The sequence below is a fragment of the Dreissena polymorpha genome, chromosome 3, assembly GCF_020536995.1.
Source record: "Dreissena polymorpha isolate Duluth1 chromosome 3, UMN_Dpol_1.0, whole genome shotgun sequence".
NCBI classification, from domain to species: Eukaryota; Metazoa; Mollusca; class Bivalvia; order Myida; family Dreissenidae; genus Dreissena; species Dreissena polymorpha.
Window position 1 is genome coordinate 47,871,971 of NC_068357.1, and position 19,073 is coordinate 47,891,043.

Here is a 19,073-nt window from a genome sequence, read left to right on the forward strand (position 1 = left end):
ATATACGAATCGTCTACACGATGCAACATAATTGAAAGGATGCATTCAATAATACCGCTATGAATACAATTTTCATCAATTTGTTCCCTCCGCTGACTGATTACGAGCAATATTTGACGCATGATTGCATATTGCATTTTAAACCACAAAGCACGACCACTAATGCACTTCAAACTGCAATACAGACACAAATGCATTTAAAGCTTCGAAACGCGTACAATTCGAGATATAAATATCTTGTTAACCGTATACGGCCAGGATAAGATGTTATAAAATACCAAATACTTGCATCTTTAATCTGAGTTATACCAATACAATTTACGTCATATTTTAACTGACTTTTATGCATGCAGTCTTACGGCAACTTTAATCTGAAGACACGTATACTCGCACGTTTTACGTTAACTTATACCTAGCGTATATGCAAACATAATCACGTTAACGTATATCTTACTTTTATGCATACAGTCTTACGTTAACTACCATCTGACTTACATGCATACATGCTTACGTTAACTTCTATCCGTCTTATATACATACATTCATACGTCAACTTCTATCTGACTTATATACACACGTTTTATTAACCAGGTTTTCCGAAGGAAAAAACTGGTTATTAGATTGGCGAATGCGGGCGGGCTGGCGGGCTGGCTGGCTGGCGGGCTGGCTGGCTGGCTGGCGGGCTGGCGGGCTGGCGGAATAAGCTTGTCCGGGCCATAACTATGTCGTTCATTGTCAGATTTTAAAATCATTTGGCACATTTGTTCACCATCATTGGACGGTGTGTCGCGCGAAATAATTACGTCGATATCTCCAAGGTCAAGGTCACACTTTGAGTTCAAAGGTCAAAAATGGCCATAAATGAGCTTGTCCGAGCCATAACTATGTCGTTCATCGTCAGATTTTAAAATCATTTGGCACATTTGTTCACCATCATTGGACGGTGTGTCGCGCGAAATAATTACGTCGATATCTCCAAGGTCAAGGTCACACTTTGAGTTCAAAGGTCAAAAATGGCCATAAATGAGCTTGTCCTGGCCATAACTATGTCATTCATTGTGAGATTTTAAAATCATTTGGCACATTTGTTCACCATCATGGGACGGTGTGTCCCACGAAAGAATCACGTCAATATCTCCAATGTCAAGGTCGCCACGACTAAAAATAGATTAAAAAAAAAAAAAAATTACAAAGGGGGTTAATTTTTTTTGGTCATTTCAAAAGTTCAGTTTGAGTTTCTCCCTTTATCAGATTTTTTTTTCACAATGAAAACCTGGTTTTGTGACAATTTTGTCCCTTGTGTTAACTTTATCTGACTTATATGCACGCAGTCTTACGTTAACTTCTATCCGACTTATATACATACATTCATACGTCAACTTCTATCTGACTTATATACACACGTTTTATGTTAACTTTATCTGACTTATATGCACGCAGTCTTACGTTAACTTCTATCCGACTTATATACATACATTCATACGTCAACTTCTATCTGACTTATATACACACGTTTTATGTTAACTTTATCTGACTTATATGCACGCAGTCTTACGTTAACTTCTATCCGACTTATATACATACATTCATACGTCAACTTCTATCTGACTTATATACACACGTTTTATGTTAACTTTATCTGACTTATATGCACGCAGTCTTACGTTAACTTCTATCCGACTTATATACATACATTCATACGTCAACTTCTATCTGACTTATATACACACGTTTTATGTTAACTTTATCTGACTTATATGCACGCAGTCTTACGTTAACTTCTATATGACTTGTATGCATACATTCATACGTCAACTTCTATCTGACTTATATACATAAATTTTATGTTAACTTTATCTGACTTATATGCACGCAGTCTTACGTTAACTTCTATATGACTTGTATTTATACATTCTTACGTGAAATACTGTCTGGCATGCAAACAGATTTACGTTTCATTCACAACTGTTATTTGTATCCACTTCTGGACTATCGCTTAATACAGTGCTCGCCAATAAGTGCGCAGATAACACTTTAATCACGAACTCCCTTTATAATCGTGTATTTTATATTATAATCAAGAGGGTAATACCGGGTCAGATAGGCCAACACTAGTATTAACCATACCGTCTTGCTATATGAGATCGTATCTTTTTTTTTCAGGGCTATCGATTATCGATCAAACGGGTATATTGTGTTTGCATTCGTAATTGTTTACCTCGTAAACATTTGGGTCATTTACATGAGCACTGAGTATTAACTTTCAGCGTGGTTATTTAAATGCTAGTTTTTCATGCAGTGGCCATTTCTGTTAGACAATGACCTTGGTAGGCAGTAATAATCGTATTACTTTGAAGATTGGGTTTCTTTTTCTATAACTTGTTCAAACCTCTTTTTAAAAGCCATTCACTACGTTGGTTATAGTTAGCGGACATAGAGAAATACGCAATATCGGCGATTCTATTTTTCGTTCTGGCCTGCGGTCGTATTGGCGCCCGTATAACCCTTCAACAAACCAGAACGATATGACAAAATTCAGCCATTATAGACTAGCTTCAATACTCTTATTGAAAAATTGCGTATCTTCAGTTTTTTTTTATTCCAGGTATAGACACGTCGAGTATCTTATCTGACCGTTGAGAATTCAGGAAGTGGCCCGTCACCATGGCGACCATGGCGGAAACGGAGTCAATAGAGCGCGGATTCCAGCGGCTGGCGTCCATCTTCAAGCCGCCGGTACTCGACTCCCACAAGTGCGTCCGATGCAAGGACGCCGTTTACCACGCGGAGAAAATTGGCCCCGTTTTGCAGGGCATGTATCACAAGCACTGCTTCCGGTGCGTCGCTTGCGACCAGCATTTGACCATGAAAAACTACTTCACTAGTCAAGTAGATCCCAACGACCGCGAAGTCTACTGCGCGAACCACTACCCGCGCGTCGGCGCCGCGCGCTACGGCCAGAGCGCCATCGGCATCAGCGGCCCGGTGCGTGCTCAGGAAAACTACCGGAAGATGTCGAAGAAGCTCGATCAGCAGGTGCGAAAGCCGGGAACAGTGCGAATACCTTCGTATGACGCGAACGCTATCGCGATCAAGCGTATTCTGACGTCACCGAAAGCGGCGGAGTACACCGCCGCCGTGAACGAGCAAGCGCAGGTCAGCCTCCCACCGGACGCCATGGGGATAAAGCAGCCCCTGGCGGCGCAGCGACTTCAGATGAACGTAAAAGCACCACAGCCGGGCCACATGTACCAACCAAAGGTAAGTTCTTGTCATTAAAACAAACGGCAACATTTAACCAGGATTTTCATCAAATTTCCGTGGCATAACGTCATGTATTACATGCAATGGGAATGAAAATAATTGACAAGCCTTTTTTTTTGACCGACGACTTGAGATTAAATAAATCGGATAGTGCAACCAAGGGCGGTTTAGCCACACAAATAATGAACCATCGAGGTATTTTGGGGTAAAACGGGGGATACTTAACTGCAGGTACCGCCCCTTTCAAAACAAATAAAAAACCAACAGCACAAACATCAAACAACATATCAATCATGGTAGAGGGTGTTTTATTTTACACAGTCCTAAAATGGTCATTAATAGCTACAACAACGCGATATAACTCAACCGTCGCTTTGCTATTTCAGCCTTATTTATTTGAAATAAAAGAAAGAAAAAGTGAACCTAAGTGATTGGCTGCTATTAATGAAGAAAACGCAACACTTCATTGACTATTGGTGGATTATTACGTTTGATGATGTTCAATGTTATCTACAAGAATGGCAGATTAGTGTATGCCTTTATAAAATGCCTAAACAGACGTTATAAATCACTAGTTACAATGTATTGCGTACGAATAAGCCTACATTATTCCATGTTTAATCTCCTTATTGATACATTTATGCATTATTAATCCATATACAACAGGTAGACATTTACTTTTATCGGCGGTGTTCGTTTGCAGACGGTAGTGTTTTCATAACTTGTTCATCATTAAGCCTTGTTGATTGTTAGCATTTCACAGTCGCCTTAACCCATTTATGCCTAGTTGACTCTCCCATCCTTCTAAATTGGATCAATTTATTTCCAAAATTAGGGAATCCCGGATGTCAAGTATATTTATTTCTATATTAAGAATATTTCATTAAGAAATTCCTTTTAAGCTAACAGCGCAGACCCAGATGAGACGCCGCATTATGCGGCGTCTCATCTGGGTCTACGCTGTTTGCAATGTCCTTTTTTCAGGACGCTAGGCATAAATGGGTTAACAGGAATGCAAAAAAAACGCTGTCTGAAAATTATAAACACTCAAAACAAACTATCATTATGAAGCTTTCTTAAATGTTCTTTTCTCGAACTGACATGTTTTATATACAAAGATTTATCGTCAAGTGAATAACTGAATTAATGTTTATTTTTACTTTAATTCCATTATAATGATAACCGCTTTATGATTTTCTTTGCTTATTCTGGTCTGGATCATTCTGTCATTATTGTCATAAATGTTCCCTTGTAATATACATGTACTCGATTATGGAGCGATAGGTTTAGGTAGGTTTCTATTAGGTTTACAATTGTTGGAAGAGTTAACTAATTCCATAATTTGTTACTTTGTGATTAAAAATACTAAGTAATTTATACTGTTAGTTTTAATCGCTTTCCGTTAGACACATTTCGTCTATTGTATCAGTAGGCCACAAAAAGATAAACTGCAATCCTTATCTGTAAACTCTAAAATTGTTCAGTGCGAGAAACATTTGCTCTGACTGAAACTTGGTCAGTGATTGTTTCAGTTTAATTTATCTATGGTTAAGTTTGGTGAAAATCAAATAGTTATTTATTTCGAAAGATTTAAATGTGTGTGTGCGTTTTATTCTATAAGCGTGTTTGTTTAAATAATGAATTATACTATACGGCATATTGTCCATACACGGTCTAATTATTAGAACAATACGCTAGGAACTTATGGCAATCGAAGGCCGTACATCACTCGATTCCCGAGGTTTTACCTCAAATATGAGAGATAATTATATGATGTTACTATATTTATATCAATACAAAAACAATATTGTACACGTGCACGCGATCCATTTAGTGATGGAAAAATTAACTTCTAAAGTCTCTGCTGAAGTTGGCTTGAAAAAAAAACACGAGGTACATCGTCTGGTCGTCAAGGGCGACGGTAGCTTTCTATATTAATAGAAACAAGACGTTAAATACATTTGTATCATTTTGTCTTTGGCAACAGTAGATGGCCATTTAAAGTAACATACATGGTCGTTAGCTGGTTTTCGTTTACTGCTAAGAAGGGTTGGATAATCAAAATTCATTTTAATTATCACAATTATCAACTGTATAATCATCTTCACTATTAATATAATCTTACCCTCTTAAAATCATTTTAGCGTATGCATTAAATAAATAAGTTGAAAACTAACATAAAATAACCACCACCAACACCGAATATAATAAGTAAGTAAGTAAGTAAGTAAATAGTTTATTATAGTGACATGTGCATTTCGTATGGTATAAACAATAATATATACATATAAAAAAGCACCCGGCCCATTGGACCTATAAGTCACCTTAGCTGTTAAGCTCAATCTACACGTAAAGCATATATATACAGTTCTATGTCATAACAAGTGATGTACGAGTGGGACTGAGAAAACAGATAGCATATATACAGCAAATATATACAGCTTCAAGTGGTCCCGATTATGTCGTCAATGTTTAAAATAGTATAGTTATTCATAGCAAAAGCAGCATAAAACAATTGGGTATACTGTAATATCAAAAAGCTAATATACTTTTATCAATAAGAGTTACAGCACTGATACAGATTCAAATTTACAGTGGATACATTACGGACTGCCTAAGCAAATATGCTTTAACAATGAACTTTGCAGTCTTCCTTGGGTATACATTTAATATATGACAAAACCTTTGTTCTGGGTTAAGATGGATAAAGTCGTGATTTATGAGAATATCACCAAACACGTCGTTCCTGATATTGTTATATAAATCACATACAAGTAGGAAATGTTTCTCATCTTCTACGGTCGTTAGATCACAAAACCTACATGTTCGATTATCAACTGGTTCACCAGCGTATCTTCCTGTCTCTATTCTCAGTGGTAATATTCCCGATCTAAACTGACATAGTAATGAGCGTTCATGTTTTGAGAGGTTCATCCTCACATAGTCTTCACACTTAAATTCCGATTTGAATGTTGCGTATGTTCTCAGTTTTGGCATGTTCAACACGTCTTGTGACCATTTGACTATATAATGTTGGGTCATCAAAGATTTTGCTGCATCCAGATCGATACATGATTTAGCGTGAAACCGATCGATAATCCCTAACGTTGATAGTATCTGCTTAACGTCGCTTGACCAATTATTCACACATTTGGTATAATCAAAATTAAACACTTTTTTGGTGAGTCTATTGTCATCCATTTTAATTAGCCTATTCCAGAACCTGAGGACACATACCCATCTTCCATACAAGGTTGGTTTCCAGCCAGAGTCTCCATAAAGTGCCGGTAGTGGGGTAAATCTATGCACGCCCATGAAATATCTTAATGCTCGGTTGTGTACATTGTCAAGTGATTGATATGTCTTAGAGCCCCACACCGAAGCACTATATTCAAGAATTGGTGTAATGCATGCGGTGTATAGTTTTTCAAACGATTGGAACCGGAAGTGTTTCATGTTATGAATCTTGCTAATTAAGCTTCCAAGCGCTCGACCTGCACCCTTTGCCAACGCCTCGCAGTTCGCACTGAAGTCGTTTCGTTCATCGAAAATCACTCCAAGGTATCGGTACTGCGCTACTGTTTCCAGGATGTTTTCACCAACTCGGAATTCCTTATCCGTCCGCGATGTTCTGCCCCGCCGGAAGTGAACGGTTTTCGACTTATTGGTGTTAATTATCACGCGCCAACGTTTGCACCAGTCGTGGAGGGTATTAAGCATGATTTGTAACTTTTCCTCGTTGTTTGAAACTAGCACAATATCGTCCGCATACATAAGAATGGACACGTTTGCCTCTCCCACTGAAATACCTAGGTCAAGGTCATTGATTTCTTTCACAAGGTCATTAGCAAAGATAGCGAACAAAGTCGGCGATAAACAACACCCCTGTTTGACCCCTGAATCGCAGCTGAACCAGTCTGTTAATTTATTATTTATACGTATACACGATGTGGCACTTGTGTATATATTTCGTATGGAGTTATAGACCTTTCCATCAATTCTATGTAGCAGCAATTTGTAGAGCAGCATATCGCGGTCTATAAAATCGAAGCATTTTTTTAAATCAATAAAAGAAGCAAATACCGAGTTATTGTTCCTTATAATGCTGTTCAAAGTGTAAATGTGGTCTTCGCAAGATCTCCCAGCCCGGAATCCATTCTGCTCGTCCGCTAATATATCATCGTTATCCAGATATGTTGTAATTCTTTTGTTCAAGAAAGCACTATAAAGTTTGCTTGTGCATGTCAGTAAGCTTACTCCTCGGTAGTTAAGCGGCACACGTCTATCAGAGTTGTGGTCCTTGAGTATAGGACAAATAATGGCTTTTCTCCAGCAGGACGGAATTAAACTGCTATCAAATATCAATTGAAATAAGTGTTGCAATGTAACTATGACCGCCGGGAATTTAAGCACTTCATATGGTATGTTATCATGACCACACGCCGAACCAGACCGTGCGTGCATAATAATAGTCGTTAATTCTTCAATACTTATGTTACGGTTCATTTGTTCATTGGACACATATAGGGGGTCCTGCATGTTCATTTCCAATAGATGTTTATGAAGTTTCGCTCGGTCATAATGTTCCTCATTAAAATCGCCGTTGTTATCCCCGTTGTACAAATTACTAAAGTCCAATCTCCATCTCTCAAACACTGTTCGCTCATTTCTTATTATGTTACCATTGTCCACTATTTCTATTGGTATGGAATTGTCTTTTCTAGGCCCAAGATTTTGTATTTTTCGCCAAAACTCCGTAGGATTGTTACATGACATATCCTCTATTTCGAATGCTTGTGCCGCTCTATATACGCGTTCTGATTGTCGTAATTGTTTGTCGAACCTGTTTCTGGCATTAACATAATCTAACCGAAGTATCGATTTCTGTTGATTATTTCCCTTGTACTTCACAAACGAGCGTTCTTTGATGCGCAAAACGTCCCATAAATGCTGTAACTCGTCACACCAGTATGGCTTTGACACTTTTCGCCGTTTATTAGTCTTTTTACTGGCATTATAGGTTGGAATATGAGCCTTCATTTCGTCTGTGATGGCGTTACACAAATTGCTATATATCGAGTCTATATCCTCCTGGTTTTCTCGTGCACTTTCGATCTGTGAGATGATGGAAATAATAGCTGTTGCCACCCTTTCATTTTGCATAAAGTCTGGTGGTATGCAACGCAGTTTAAATCGCACATTATCGGTTGAAGTAGGATTACTATTGTCATTGCTATTCGTATTATAATCCCTACATTGAAACTCGATCACGAGCGCAGAATGATCGGGTAATCTTGCTCGTTGACCTAATAATCCAAGTAGGTCATTGTCACTCGCAATCTCTTGTGCCGTTAATACCTTAAAGTCACTACATTTCGACAGTGTCTCGTGTGGAACGCATATGTAGTCCACCACCGCCCGGCCTTTGTTTGATATTGAAGTGTAATTATCATAATTGTAACGGCCATTTAGAACACAACACTTTGAGTCGTTCAAAAAGTCTATCAGCTCTTGACCATGGCGATTACCTGTATTGTCAAGTGTTCTGCGCGCGGGAATAGTATCGCATTGATATATAGTATCTGATAACGTTCCAATTCTTGCATTAAAGTCCGCGCCGATAAACAGGTCATCGCAATCATTGTGTGTATATAGCTGCGTTAAGAGATGTGCGAAGAAAGATTGGGCGTCTCGACCTCGTGTTGAATTTTCTGGCGGCAAGTAACAGGAATAAACTATGAAGTCCGACCCTGTATAACTATGCTCAAAACGTAAGCCAAGTATTCCCTCAAAAGATTTATCCACAATTGTTATATTATACTGATCACTGAGTCCATTTCTCACTAAAATGCCTACTCCTCCAGACGCCTTTGGAGCGTCCCGGTGAATATTTGTTCGATTAAAACCGAACCACGAATAACCGTCTATATTTACACAATCATCGGTTTTCAAATGTGTTTCACACAACGTAATTATATCCGCATCTAGCGCATTTATAATTCCAGTTCGAAGCTTGTGATTTTCACGTGTCCAACCGCATACGTTAATATGCGCTATCCGAATAATTCCAAAGGGTCGGGATGACTCCTAGTTCACATTACCTCGGTTGTCATGTTGTTGACGCGGTTGAATTCTGCCATTAGCATCAACCCGGAAGTTCTTTCCGTCGGGCATCTGGCGCAGTAAAGCACGTGCGTTCATTTCAATCAGTCTTTCCGCGTGCGATTTACAACTTTTTACATATACGTCACTATATTGCTGTAAGTCTTTTAAACACATCTTGCTTCTGAGAACTTTGATTTTTTCTTGAACATTACGGAAGGTTATTTTCACTGGCCCTGGTTTATCCTGTATTCGTGCTCGGAATCTTACTACTTTCATTATTCTGACCTGTGTTTTGACTTCATGGCCTAGGGCGTCGATCAAATTCTGAGCTTTCTGAAGTAAGTCCTCGCCGTTATCATATGGTAAACCACTTGCAATAACGGATATGTCCGTATCATCTAATCGAGCGCTTGGGTTAAATGTCCGCTGACCTTGATCTTGTATACCGTTATTGGTTTCCGTTTGATCGCCTGAGGGTACACTTGTATTTGCAGTCTGTGATTGCTCTATTGTGGCGACACGATCCTTCAATGACTGAATAGTAGACATTACCTCATCAATTCGATAGCCTTGTTTCTGTACGTCCGATGCAATTTCCTTGCGTAGGGATGCCACCTGATCATTAATGTTCTTTAACATTTCATTTTTAAATCTATCCAATTTAATGTCGAACATTTTCGTCATTTCATCTTGTCCTTGTTTCAGTCCCTGCATCATGTTCATAAGCATCGCAAACTGATTACTGTCCATACCACCGCTGCCTACTTGTGGCGCACCGCTCCCTTGTTGAGCGCTCGGCGTATACCCCGTTGCCATGTTTTCCGCGACCTGTTCTGTATTCTTGGACGTGTGAGGGGAGAATACAGAGTTTAAGTCCTTCGATAAGTCTAGTTCAGCGTCGTCGCAATCGCCCAATAACTCAAACTTATTGTAGGTATACTCACTGTCATATAATACCCCGTTTGTCTCGTTGAGTACCTGGCTCAAATCGACGTCCACTATCGATTCGTACTGTGCTCGGGCGCCTTGTTTAAAGGGTTTTCTCAGTGATTTTGTTTCTGAGTCCGATTCACTGCTCTTTTTACGTTTCGGTTTCCGATTAACTCGACCCATATGGCTGATAAGCGTATTTCACTCACGAGTCACCGATATAGCCATTCACAGCATGTTCATGTTCCGTAGAATTATAATAATAACAACACAACAACAAATAAACAAATAATATTAACAAATAAAAGGGCGCTATATCGACGAAGTAACTACAATTATAGAAATTAATCATGGCTGCCATAAATAGGTAATCAATGAAATTGCGTTGACTAAAGTTATTCCCATGTCATGAATGTTTAATCCTAATAGAGATGCTATTGATTAGACCTGTCTCGTAATTATAGTCTGGGAGAGATTGGGAACTTTTTATGTGTATGAACGGTTTATTGTCGAATAGATATTGCTCTCGTTTTGTATATATTTGTTCCCAAAATTACACAGTATACGCTTAAATTTGTGCTACAGTGCTTGTGATTTGTTCTTCCGGACAAGTAATGTACATGTATGTTTGTTGTTCTTAAGGTTTTTTAAATGCTTACATTATTGGTTATAATCAATGACAATCTTTTATCAACCTTATACTACTGTGTTTTAACCCATATACCTTATATCAAAATGAACTAGAAATGGCGAGTATCCCCACGCCACATGTTTGACCCAGGGGGCACCCCAGTGTTGATAATGGGACCATGCATAGTTGAAATTGACCGTATTGTCATAAGATATGTTCAGTATCAATTGGAAGTGAGTCGGTGTAGAAATGAAGAAGTTAACGTAAAATAAATAAAACAAGAGATGTGTTTGTCAGAAACACAATGCTCCCTCCTGCGCCGCGTTGATTTATTTAAAAATATAAATTATAATTTGGCAGGTTCATTACTTACTTCCGGTTAAAGCTTATTACTTCCCTTGGATTTTTTTTTACCTTTGACCTTGAAGGATGAACAAACACAATGCCCCCTCCTGCGACGCTTTGATTTATTTAATTATTTATATCATTTGGCAGGTTCATTACCTTCCTCCCTTTAAAGCTTATTACTTCCCTTGGATTTGTTTTTTGACCTATGACCTTGAAGGATGGCCTTGACCTTTCACTACTCAACAAAATGAGCAGCTCCATGAGATACACATGCATGCCAAATATCAAGTTGCTATCTTCAATATTGCAAAGGTTATGGCATATGCCATACCGGGGGCATAAACATGAGTGAAAATCTCTGACCCGGCCCTACCCCAACCCCCATAACTTTTGACCCAGGTGTCAGATCAAAATTCCAAATAGTGCAGGGTCGCACATATGCTCATAGCTACCATGTGTGTAAGTTTCAATGTTCTAGTGTTTATGGTGTAGGAGGAGATAGTGGTCAGGACGGACGGACGGACAGACGGCGGAGATAACCTCAATATCCCCACGCTTTTCAACAAGAGTGGGGATAAATAGCGAAATAATCATCTTTCCCATAGTACAACTTTAAAAAAAAAAAATAACAGCATGACAACAGCGGATTGTCGTTTTGTTTTTAAAATTGACCATTAAAGCACCAACTTATCATAAACAAAACTATAAGTGTATATTGAATACTGGACTCAGCAAGCTTGACACAACATAACGTCAACTTGACTCATAAAAATACCGGCTTGACTCAACTAAACTTACCAAACATATCAGTTTCTTTCAACCGAAGGCAGTTTTTGGCGATCCATATGAGTACAATAAGTAAATGCATTATGCTGAACAGAATCTGTTATAACCCTTAATATGGCCTGTTTATATCATGACGAACGGATTTTGTTTCCAAATTTGTGACAGATTTAAAATGGAAAACTGAGAGTGTATATGGAGGAGCGTATGATATGTGAGGTCAAGACGTTAACCTTTTATGCTGATGCCACCGGTTTGATTCCTGGTCGGACCATCGTATTTCTTTTTAATATATCGTTTGCTTGTTCGCATTATTTAACGTAAAAATTTAAATACCATTGGGTTAACCCTGTCAACTTAAGACATCTAATTACTTACTTAACATATACATCTGGTCTGTTCAATAATGTACTATTTGTCGGTCCGGTAAGGTGATCATTGTTGTTTTTGTTGTTGTTGCCACACGATATGTAGTCCATGCTAAGATCGATGTTTTATGGAGTGAGAAACCCACAAAATATGTAGCAATATATTTATTAAATGTGCGGAAATATCTTTCAACAAAATATACTTGGTGCTGATCTTTAACACGTACCATTTAACAGTCAACGCCTTTAAAATAATAACGCATTTATATCGCCATTCAACGCGTTTTAATAGCGCCCTCTAGGGATTCTTCCAATTAACGTATTCACCATTAAATAACGTTAGCTATTATGTGTTTTCTCAGTTGACTTATCAAATGTTTCAGCGTTTTTTCCACAATTTTGAGAATGGGACCGGGTCTTCATGGTATGGCCAAAATCGCGGCGTTTTGACTAAAATTGGGAAACAAGTGTTGTTGTTTTGCTTACAAATGCTAGTGTGAATACACGTGTTTTCCATATTATATTTACTAAGGTTTAACTAATAGAGATGGATGGGAGATGAACTAAATGTTAAGATCAAATCAAAATTTGGAATGTTTATACCCCATTTGGGAAAACTATATACTTTTTCCATTAGAAATGTCGTCGTATACCGGCCGCGAATTTGAACGAAAAAGAAACTGTTTACTGCACTGTTTTCTCTGCATCTGTGTATTGTTTAAACGGCCTCTTTTGTGACCAAATCGGGGTGCTAATAAACAGGGTATAATACACGGGATTTTATTAAAACCACACACTAAACCAGTGAATATTGCAGCTGGAATTCACAGCTATGAAAGAAAATTCGTACCAACATTCCGTAGCCTTGTATATTAAGTTGGAGGCCTAGGATATACACCGTGTCATAGCATAGTATACACACCGTGTCATAGCATAGTATACACCCCGTGTCATAGCATAGTATACACCCCGTGTCATAGCATAGTATACACCCCGTGTCATAGCATAGTATAAACCCCGTGTCATAGCATAGTATACACCCCGTGTCATAGCATAGTATACACCCCGTGTCATAGCATAGTATACACCCCGTGTCATAGCATAGTATACACCCCGTGTCATAGCATAGTATACACCCCGTGTCATAGCATAGTGCAGCTTCAGGCGCGAAAGGACATCATAAACTTTGAAAAACACATGGGATGGGAACGGTCAAATAAAGATCGCATAAACTAGTCCTGAAAGTTGTGTTAGTGTATGTTTATTATAAATGAGCCGTGTTCTGTGAAAATGGATTTTAATGCATATGCTTTAAGTGTCGTCCCATATTAGACTGTGCAGGGACGACTCTGTCCGCCTAAACTGGATTTTTGATAAGAAGAGACTGCATTTAAACAGAAAATCATAAATGCGGAAAGTGTCGTCCATGATTAGCCTGTGCGTACTACACAGGCTCATCTGAGACGACACTTCACGCACATGAATTAAACCCCCTTTTCACAGAACACGGCTTAAATGTTTTCCAAATGGACCATAGTTCTTTGTATGATATACAGATCGATGGGTCCAATCTCTTAGCCAGTCTTAATAAAGCAATATATTAAAAGGTGGTGCTGTAACTGCGAAAGAAGTTAGTTGGAGAAAGCTTTAGCATAAGGCAATATTCGAGTTATCATAGGAAAATAATAATCGAAAACAAATCGGCAACACTTTTCTTGCTGTCTTGAATTGTTTTGATATTTGTATTGTGAAATATAAAAAAAACATATTAAACCATGTGACGTCTGAACATACTTGCCTGTGAAAACGTTTGAATTCATAGAAGAAGAGATTGCTTTGAGGAAACACATCCCTTTAAATGCTTTGGAGTAATGTTTCTTCTACAAAAGCCCCTTTTTTCGTTTGGGCTAAATATAAACAGTCGTGTAAATAGCTTAATTGTGTATTTCACTACTTTTACCACAATTCTTAATTTACACTTATGTAAAACGAATTTAATGACCCATTTAGCATGTAAATAAAGTAACACCAAACTCGGAGAGCGTTCGAAAATGTAATAAAATCTTACAATCTTAGAATTGCATTTTCATCGTTGTAGTGTCGCGGTGAATTCAGTCTCGAATTTCGTTAACGAACCCGATCAATCCGAATCACAAAAGGTTGATATGAAAAAGCAAAGACGTACGTTGGGGAAAATATATGGTATTGAGGCGTAACCACAGTTAATCTGTAAAGAAATGAAGTGATGTTATACAAGACCCAAACGGCGTGGGTGTAAAATCTATTCTACTTTAAATAGCATAATTATTCTCAATGGCTGGGTATCGAAATCGGGATTTCAAGTGCGCTTGTTTGCGCAACGATTCATTTGATCCGCGCTCTGTGAAAAGGCGTTAAATGCATGTGCGTAAAGTGTCGTCCCAGATTAGCCCGTGCAGTTCGCACAGGTAAATCAGGGACAACATTTTCCGCTGTTATGATATTTTTCGTTTCAAGAAACTCTCTTCTATGCAAAAATCAAGTATAGGCGGAAAGTGTCGTTCCTGATTAGCCTGCTTTAGATGCTTTAAAATTGAGAATACAAGTGTTTCCAGTATTACATTTACTGAGATTGAAATTATATGGATGGGAGATGGACAAAATATTGAGATTTAAAAAAAAACACCTTCAATTTGGGAATTTTTAACTCCCATTTGGGAAAAATATATACCTTTTTCAATTGGGAATGACACGATTACCGGACCCGATTTTGAATAAAAAACACGCACTGCATGATGGGAAATGAAATTCAAATTTTCACGCGGTTTACTGAAATAATATCTTGAATTGTCAAACGGAAAATGAAATGTCATATAGGCACTGCAAACCTGATAGTTTTAAACCATTTCTAAATGCGTTATATTATTCGTCGCACGTGTAACCATTGAGAAACTTGATATACACAACACGGTGTCATTCTTCACATTGTCTTGGTAACATGCGTGATCTTATAAGGTTTGTTAATGTTCCTCCGTGATCCTTACACGTTAGATCCTGTGTTATCCACATGAGCCGCGTTTTGAGAAAAGTGGGCTTAATGCGGATGCAGTCCACACAGGCTACAAAGGGACAACACGTTTTGCCTTTTCTTGATTTTTGCTTAGAATAAACTTCCTTTAAACGCAAGTTATAATAAAACCGAAAAGTGTTGTCCCTGATTAGCCTGTGCGGACTGCAAAGGCTAATTTGGGACGACACTTTACGCACATAAATTGAACCCCGTTTCCACAGAGCAAGGCACATATTTTTGAGAAACCTTCAAATGATGCTCCCTGAGGTCATTGCAGCAAATATCCACGTTAAGATATGTTCACGGTTTCAAATCGCGTAAGTGTATACTTGTACATCATTTTGTAAACATTTTAACCCTTTGCATGCTGGGTAATTTGTCGTCTGCTAAAATGCCGTCTGCTGAATTTCTAAAATTAACATTTTCGTCGATTTTTTTTTTCAATAATACTATCAGAATAGCAAACAGTTTGGATCCTGATGAGACGCCACGTTCTGTGGCGTCTCACCTGGATCCAAACTGTTTGCAAAGGCCTTCAAAATTCGGTTCCAGCACTGAAAGGGTTAATACGTGTACGAACGGTCGTGGTTTGTTAGCTCGACTATTATATATGAAATATATATAGTGGAGCTATCCTACTCACCCCGGCGTCTTCGTCTGCGTCTGCGTGCAAATGTTAAAGTTTTCGTACTACCCCAAATATTTTCTTTGTCCCTTGACATATTGCTTTCATATTTTGCATACTTGTTGGTCAACATGACCCCAACCTAAAACAAGAGCAGACAACTCTATCAAGCATTTTGTCATAATTATGGCCCCTTTTCCACTTAGAATATGCAGCAAATGAATGTTAAAGTTTTCGTACTACCCCATTTATTTTCATTGTCCCTTGACATATTGCTTTTATATTTTGCATACTTGTTTACCAACATCACCCCAACCTAAAAAACAAGAGCAGACAACTCTATCAAACATTTTGTCATAATTATTGGACCTTTTATTCTTAGAATATGCATATTATTGATAAATCTATGTTAAAGTTTGCGTACTACCCCAAATATTTCCTATATCCTTTGACATATTGCTTTTATATGTTGAATACTTGTTTACCAACATGACCTCAACCTATAAACAAGAGCAGACCACTGTATCAAGCATTTTGACATAATTATGGCCCCTTTTACACTTAGATAATTGAACATTTTGCTTAAATTGCCATAACTTCTTTATTTATGATCACATTTTATTATTACTTTGACAAAACAACACTTACCTGAATACCACAATGGATTCCACCCAAACAATACCCCACGCCCCTAATCAGAATCCCTCCCCCCCCCCTCAATCTCACCCCCCAAATTTTGTTTTAAACGTCGTCTAATAAATTACCACACCCCACATTATACTCCCCGCTCACCCCCCACCCCCCTCTACCCCCACCACCCATTTTTTTTAAACATCATCTTATAAATTACCACACCCCACATTATACCCCCTTCTCACCCCCACCCCCTACCCCACCACCCCTCATTTTTTTTTAAACATCATCTAATAAAATACCACACCCCACATTATACCCCCCTCTCTACCCCCCTACCCCCCCCCCCCTACCCCCCCCCCCCCAAAAAAAAAAATAATATTTTTTTTTCCTTTTTTATTTTGAAAGATCGTCTAATAAATTATTGAATATTAACAATTTTTCCATGATGGCTTTCGTTATACTGTCAAGCACTCGAATAGTCGAGCGCGCTGTCCTCTGACAGCTCTTGTTGAAATATAATTTCAATCTTTATAACCAGAACAACCATCGCAAATGTCGGCAAACGTGTAAATTATCATCGATGGAATTGGTTTTGGCGTGCAATCCATGAACAAGCTTTTTCCGCCCTATGCCACGAGTATGAAATTCGGCCCCATTCCCAATGCAAATCTGGTTGTGTTTTTCCCAGTTGAAAAAAAAATCCCAATTCCAAAAAAAAAAAAAAAAATTTATTTTTTTTTAACTTAAAATATATAAGTTGACCTGATCCAGTGTAGAAAAAAGAAAGTGTTGCATAATTAAATTATCTGTTGTCTTGAATTTGTTTTAAAAACTGTAAAATATGTTAATGATTATTGAAGACTTTCCTTATTTTCCCCAAAATCCGGCGCTTCGCACGATTTTTTTCACCTCAAAAAAGGCCAGGCCTTTTCCCCAAATTCAGATTAAAAAACCTGCACTTATCTCACATGTTCATAATACTTTGTAAAATTTTAATAATAAGTTATCAAAATAGTCGTTATTTACCAGTTAACGGCTTCTTTGAAATATAAGAAACACTATTTACATGCGATAATTTTTCCCAATTGAGCCAATTTTGCGAATATTTTTTTTCCCAAAATGGGGGTTTTCACGACGCGAAATTCCCAAAATTCCAGTGTGGCGTATTCCCAAAATGGAGCGGAAAAAGCCTGATGAAATGTAGAATACATCTCCGAAGGAACAGCAAACCAGTGCGAACCCCTGCTCTGTTTTAATAGCATTGTTTTTATAAAAACAAAAGGAGTTAACACTCAAATGGAAACGTTTTGTAAACACGACCTAATCTGTGTTTGATTTCACAACTTATAGACGGGATTGTCATCAATTTTAATGCATCTTAAGAGTATTTTTTTTTAAACATTGAACCGTCGATGTTCTTCTCAGTTTAGCAACTTCTCTATTGCGAGTGGATTTTTTGTGTATGCGTATATATCCATGTTACAATTGTCCAATTTAAACATACTTGGCATTTACAGTTATGACGCGACATTGCGGTACATCGGATTCGCAATACTTTTATTAAACCCTTCAATCTTATTGCCGATTGTAAGTTCATGAAAACGAAAAGAAATTAATCCAACGACCAAAAAACGGAACACAAGCACGACTATACCTAAAGAATATGTCACTTTTACCTGTTAACGTAATAATACATCTTGTTACATAATAATTGTTAATGCGTCAGAATACGATGGGGCTTAAGTGCATATTTATATTTGCCATGAAACCCTACAGTTAAAATGTAAAACCATTTTTAGCCATAACAAGTAAACCTCGCGAAAGTCCCGCCGCCACCCCCGCCTACAGTGACCCAAACCAAATGGTGTTTAAAAGGCATACAGGGGCAGAGTGTATTATGACGCAACGTTGCGTATACGAATTCTGCTTACTTCACCTGTATCTAAAGAAAATTAAGGTTGAAATTATATTCAACTTCTACTAAAGTAGCAATCGTTTAGACTGCTTGTTACATTCTTCGGAAACCCAATACAGGCACAAGGAAGGGTTTAGTTTTGATTGAAAGGCGGTTCGTGGTGTAACTCGGTGTTAAAATGATTGTGTACCTGTAATTATGTATTGTCAAGAAATGAAATTGTGAAAAGCATCAGGGAAAAGGTCCCGATATCTTTTTCTCCATTCTGATAAGGGACTGCATTTAATTTTTAAATTTAATTATCCTCGCCATCAGAATACTCCTCATGATCATCAACGACAATAACAGCTGTATCATCAATATCACCATCACCACCATCATCATCAGCATCATCATCATTATCATCATCATAATCATAA

At 38.0% G+C, this 19,073-nt stretch overlaps 1 protein-coding gene across 1 annotated transcript in view; it reads left to right on the forward strand.

The window, feature by feature from the left end:
• Window positions 1-19,073, forward strand: part of LOC127874038 (hillarin-like) — a 48,345-nt gene that overhangs the window by 8,159 nt on the left and 21,113 nt on the right. Inside the window, exon 2 of the mRNA XM_052418143.1 lies at window positions 2,606-3,261. Within this exon, the coding sequence (XP_052274103.1) occupies window positions 2,665-3,261 (597 nt within the window). The 5' untranslated portion in view covers window positions 2,606-2,664. The remainder of the gene's footprint in view (window positions 1-2,605; window positions 3,262-19,073) is intronic.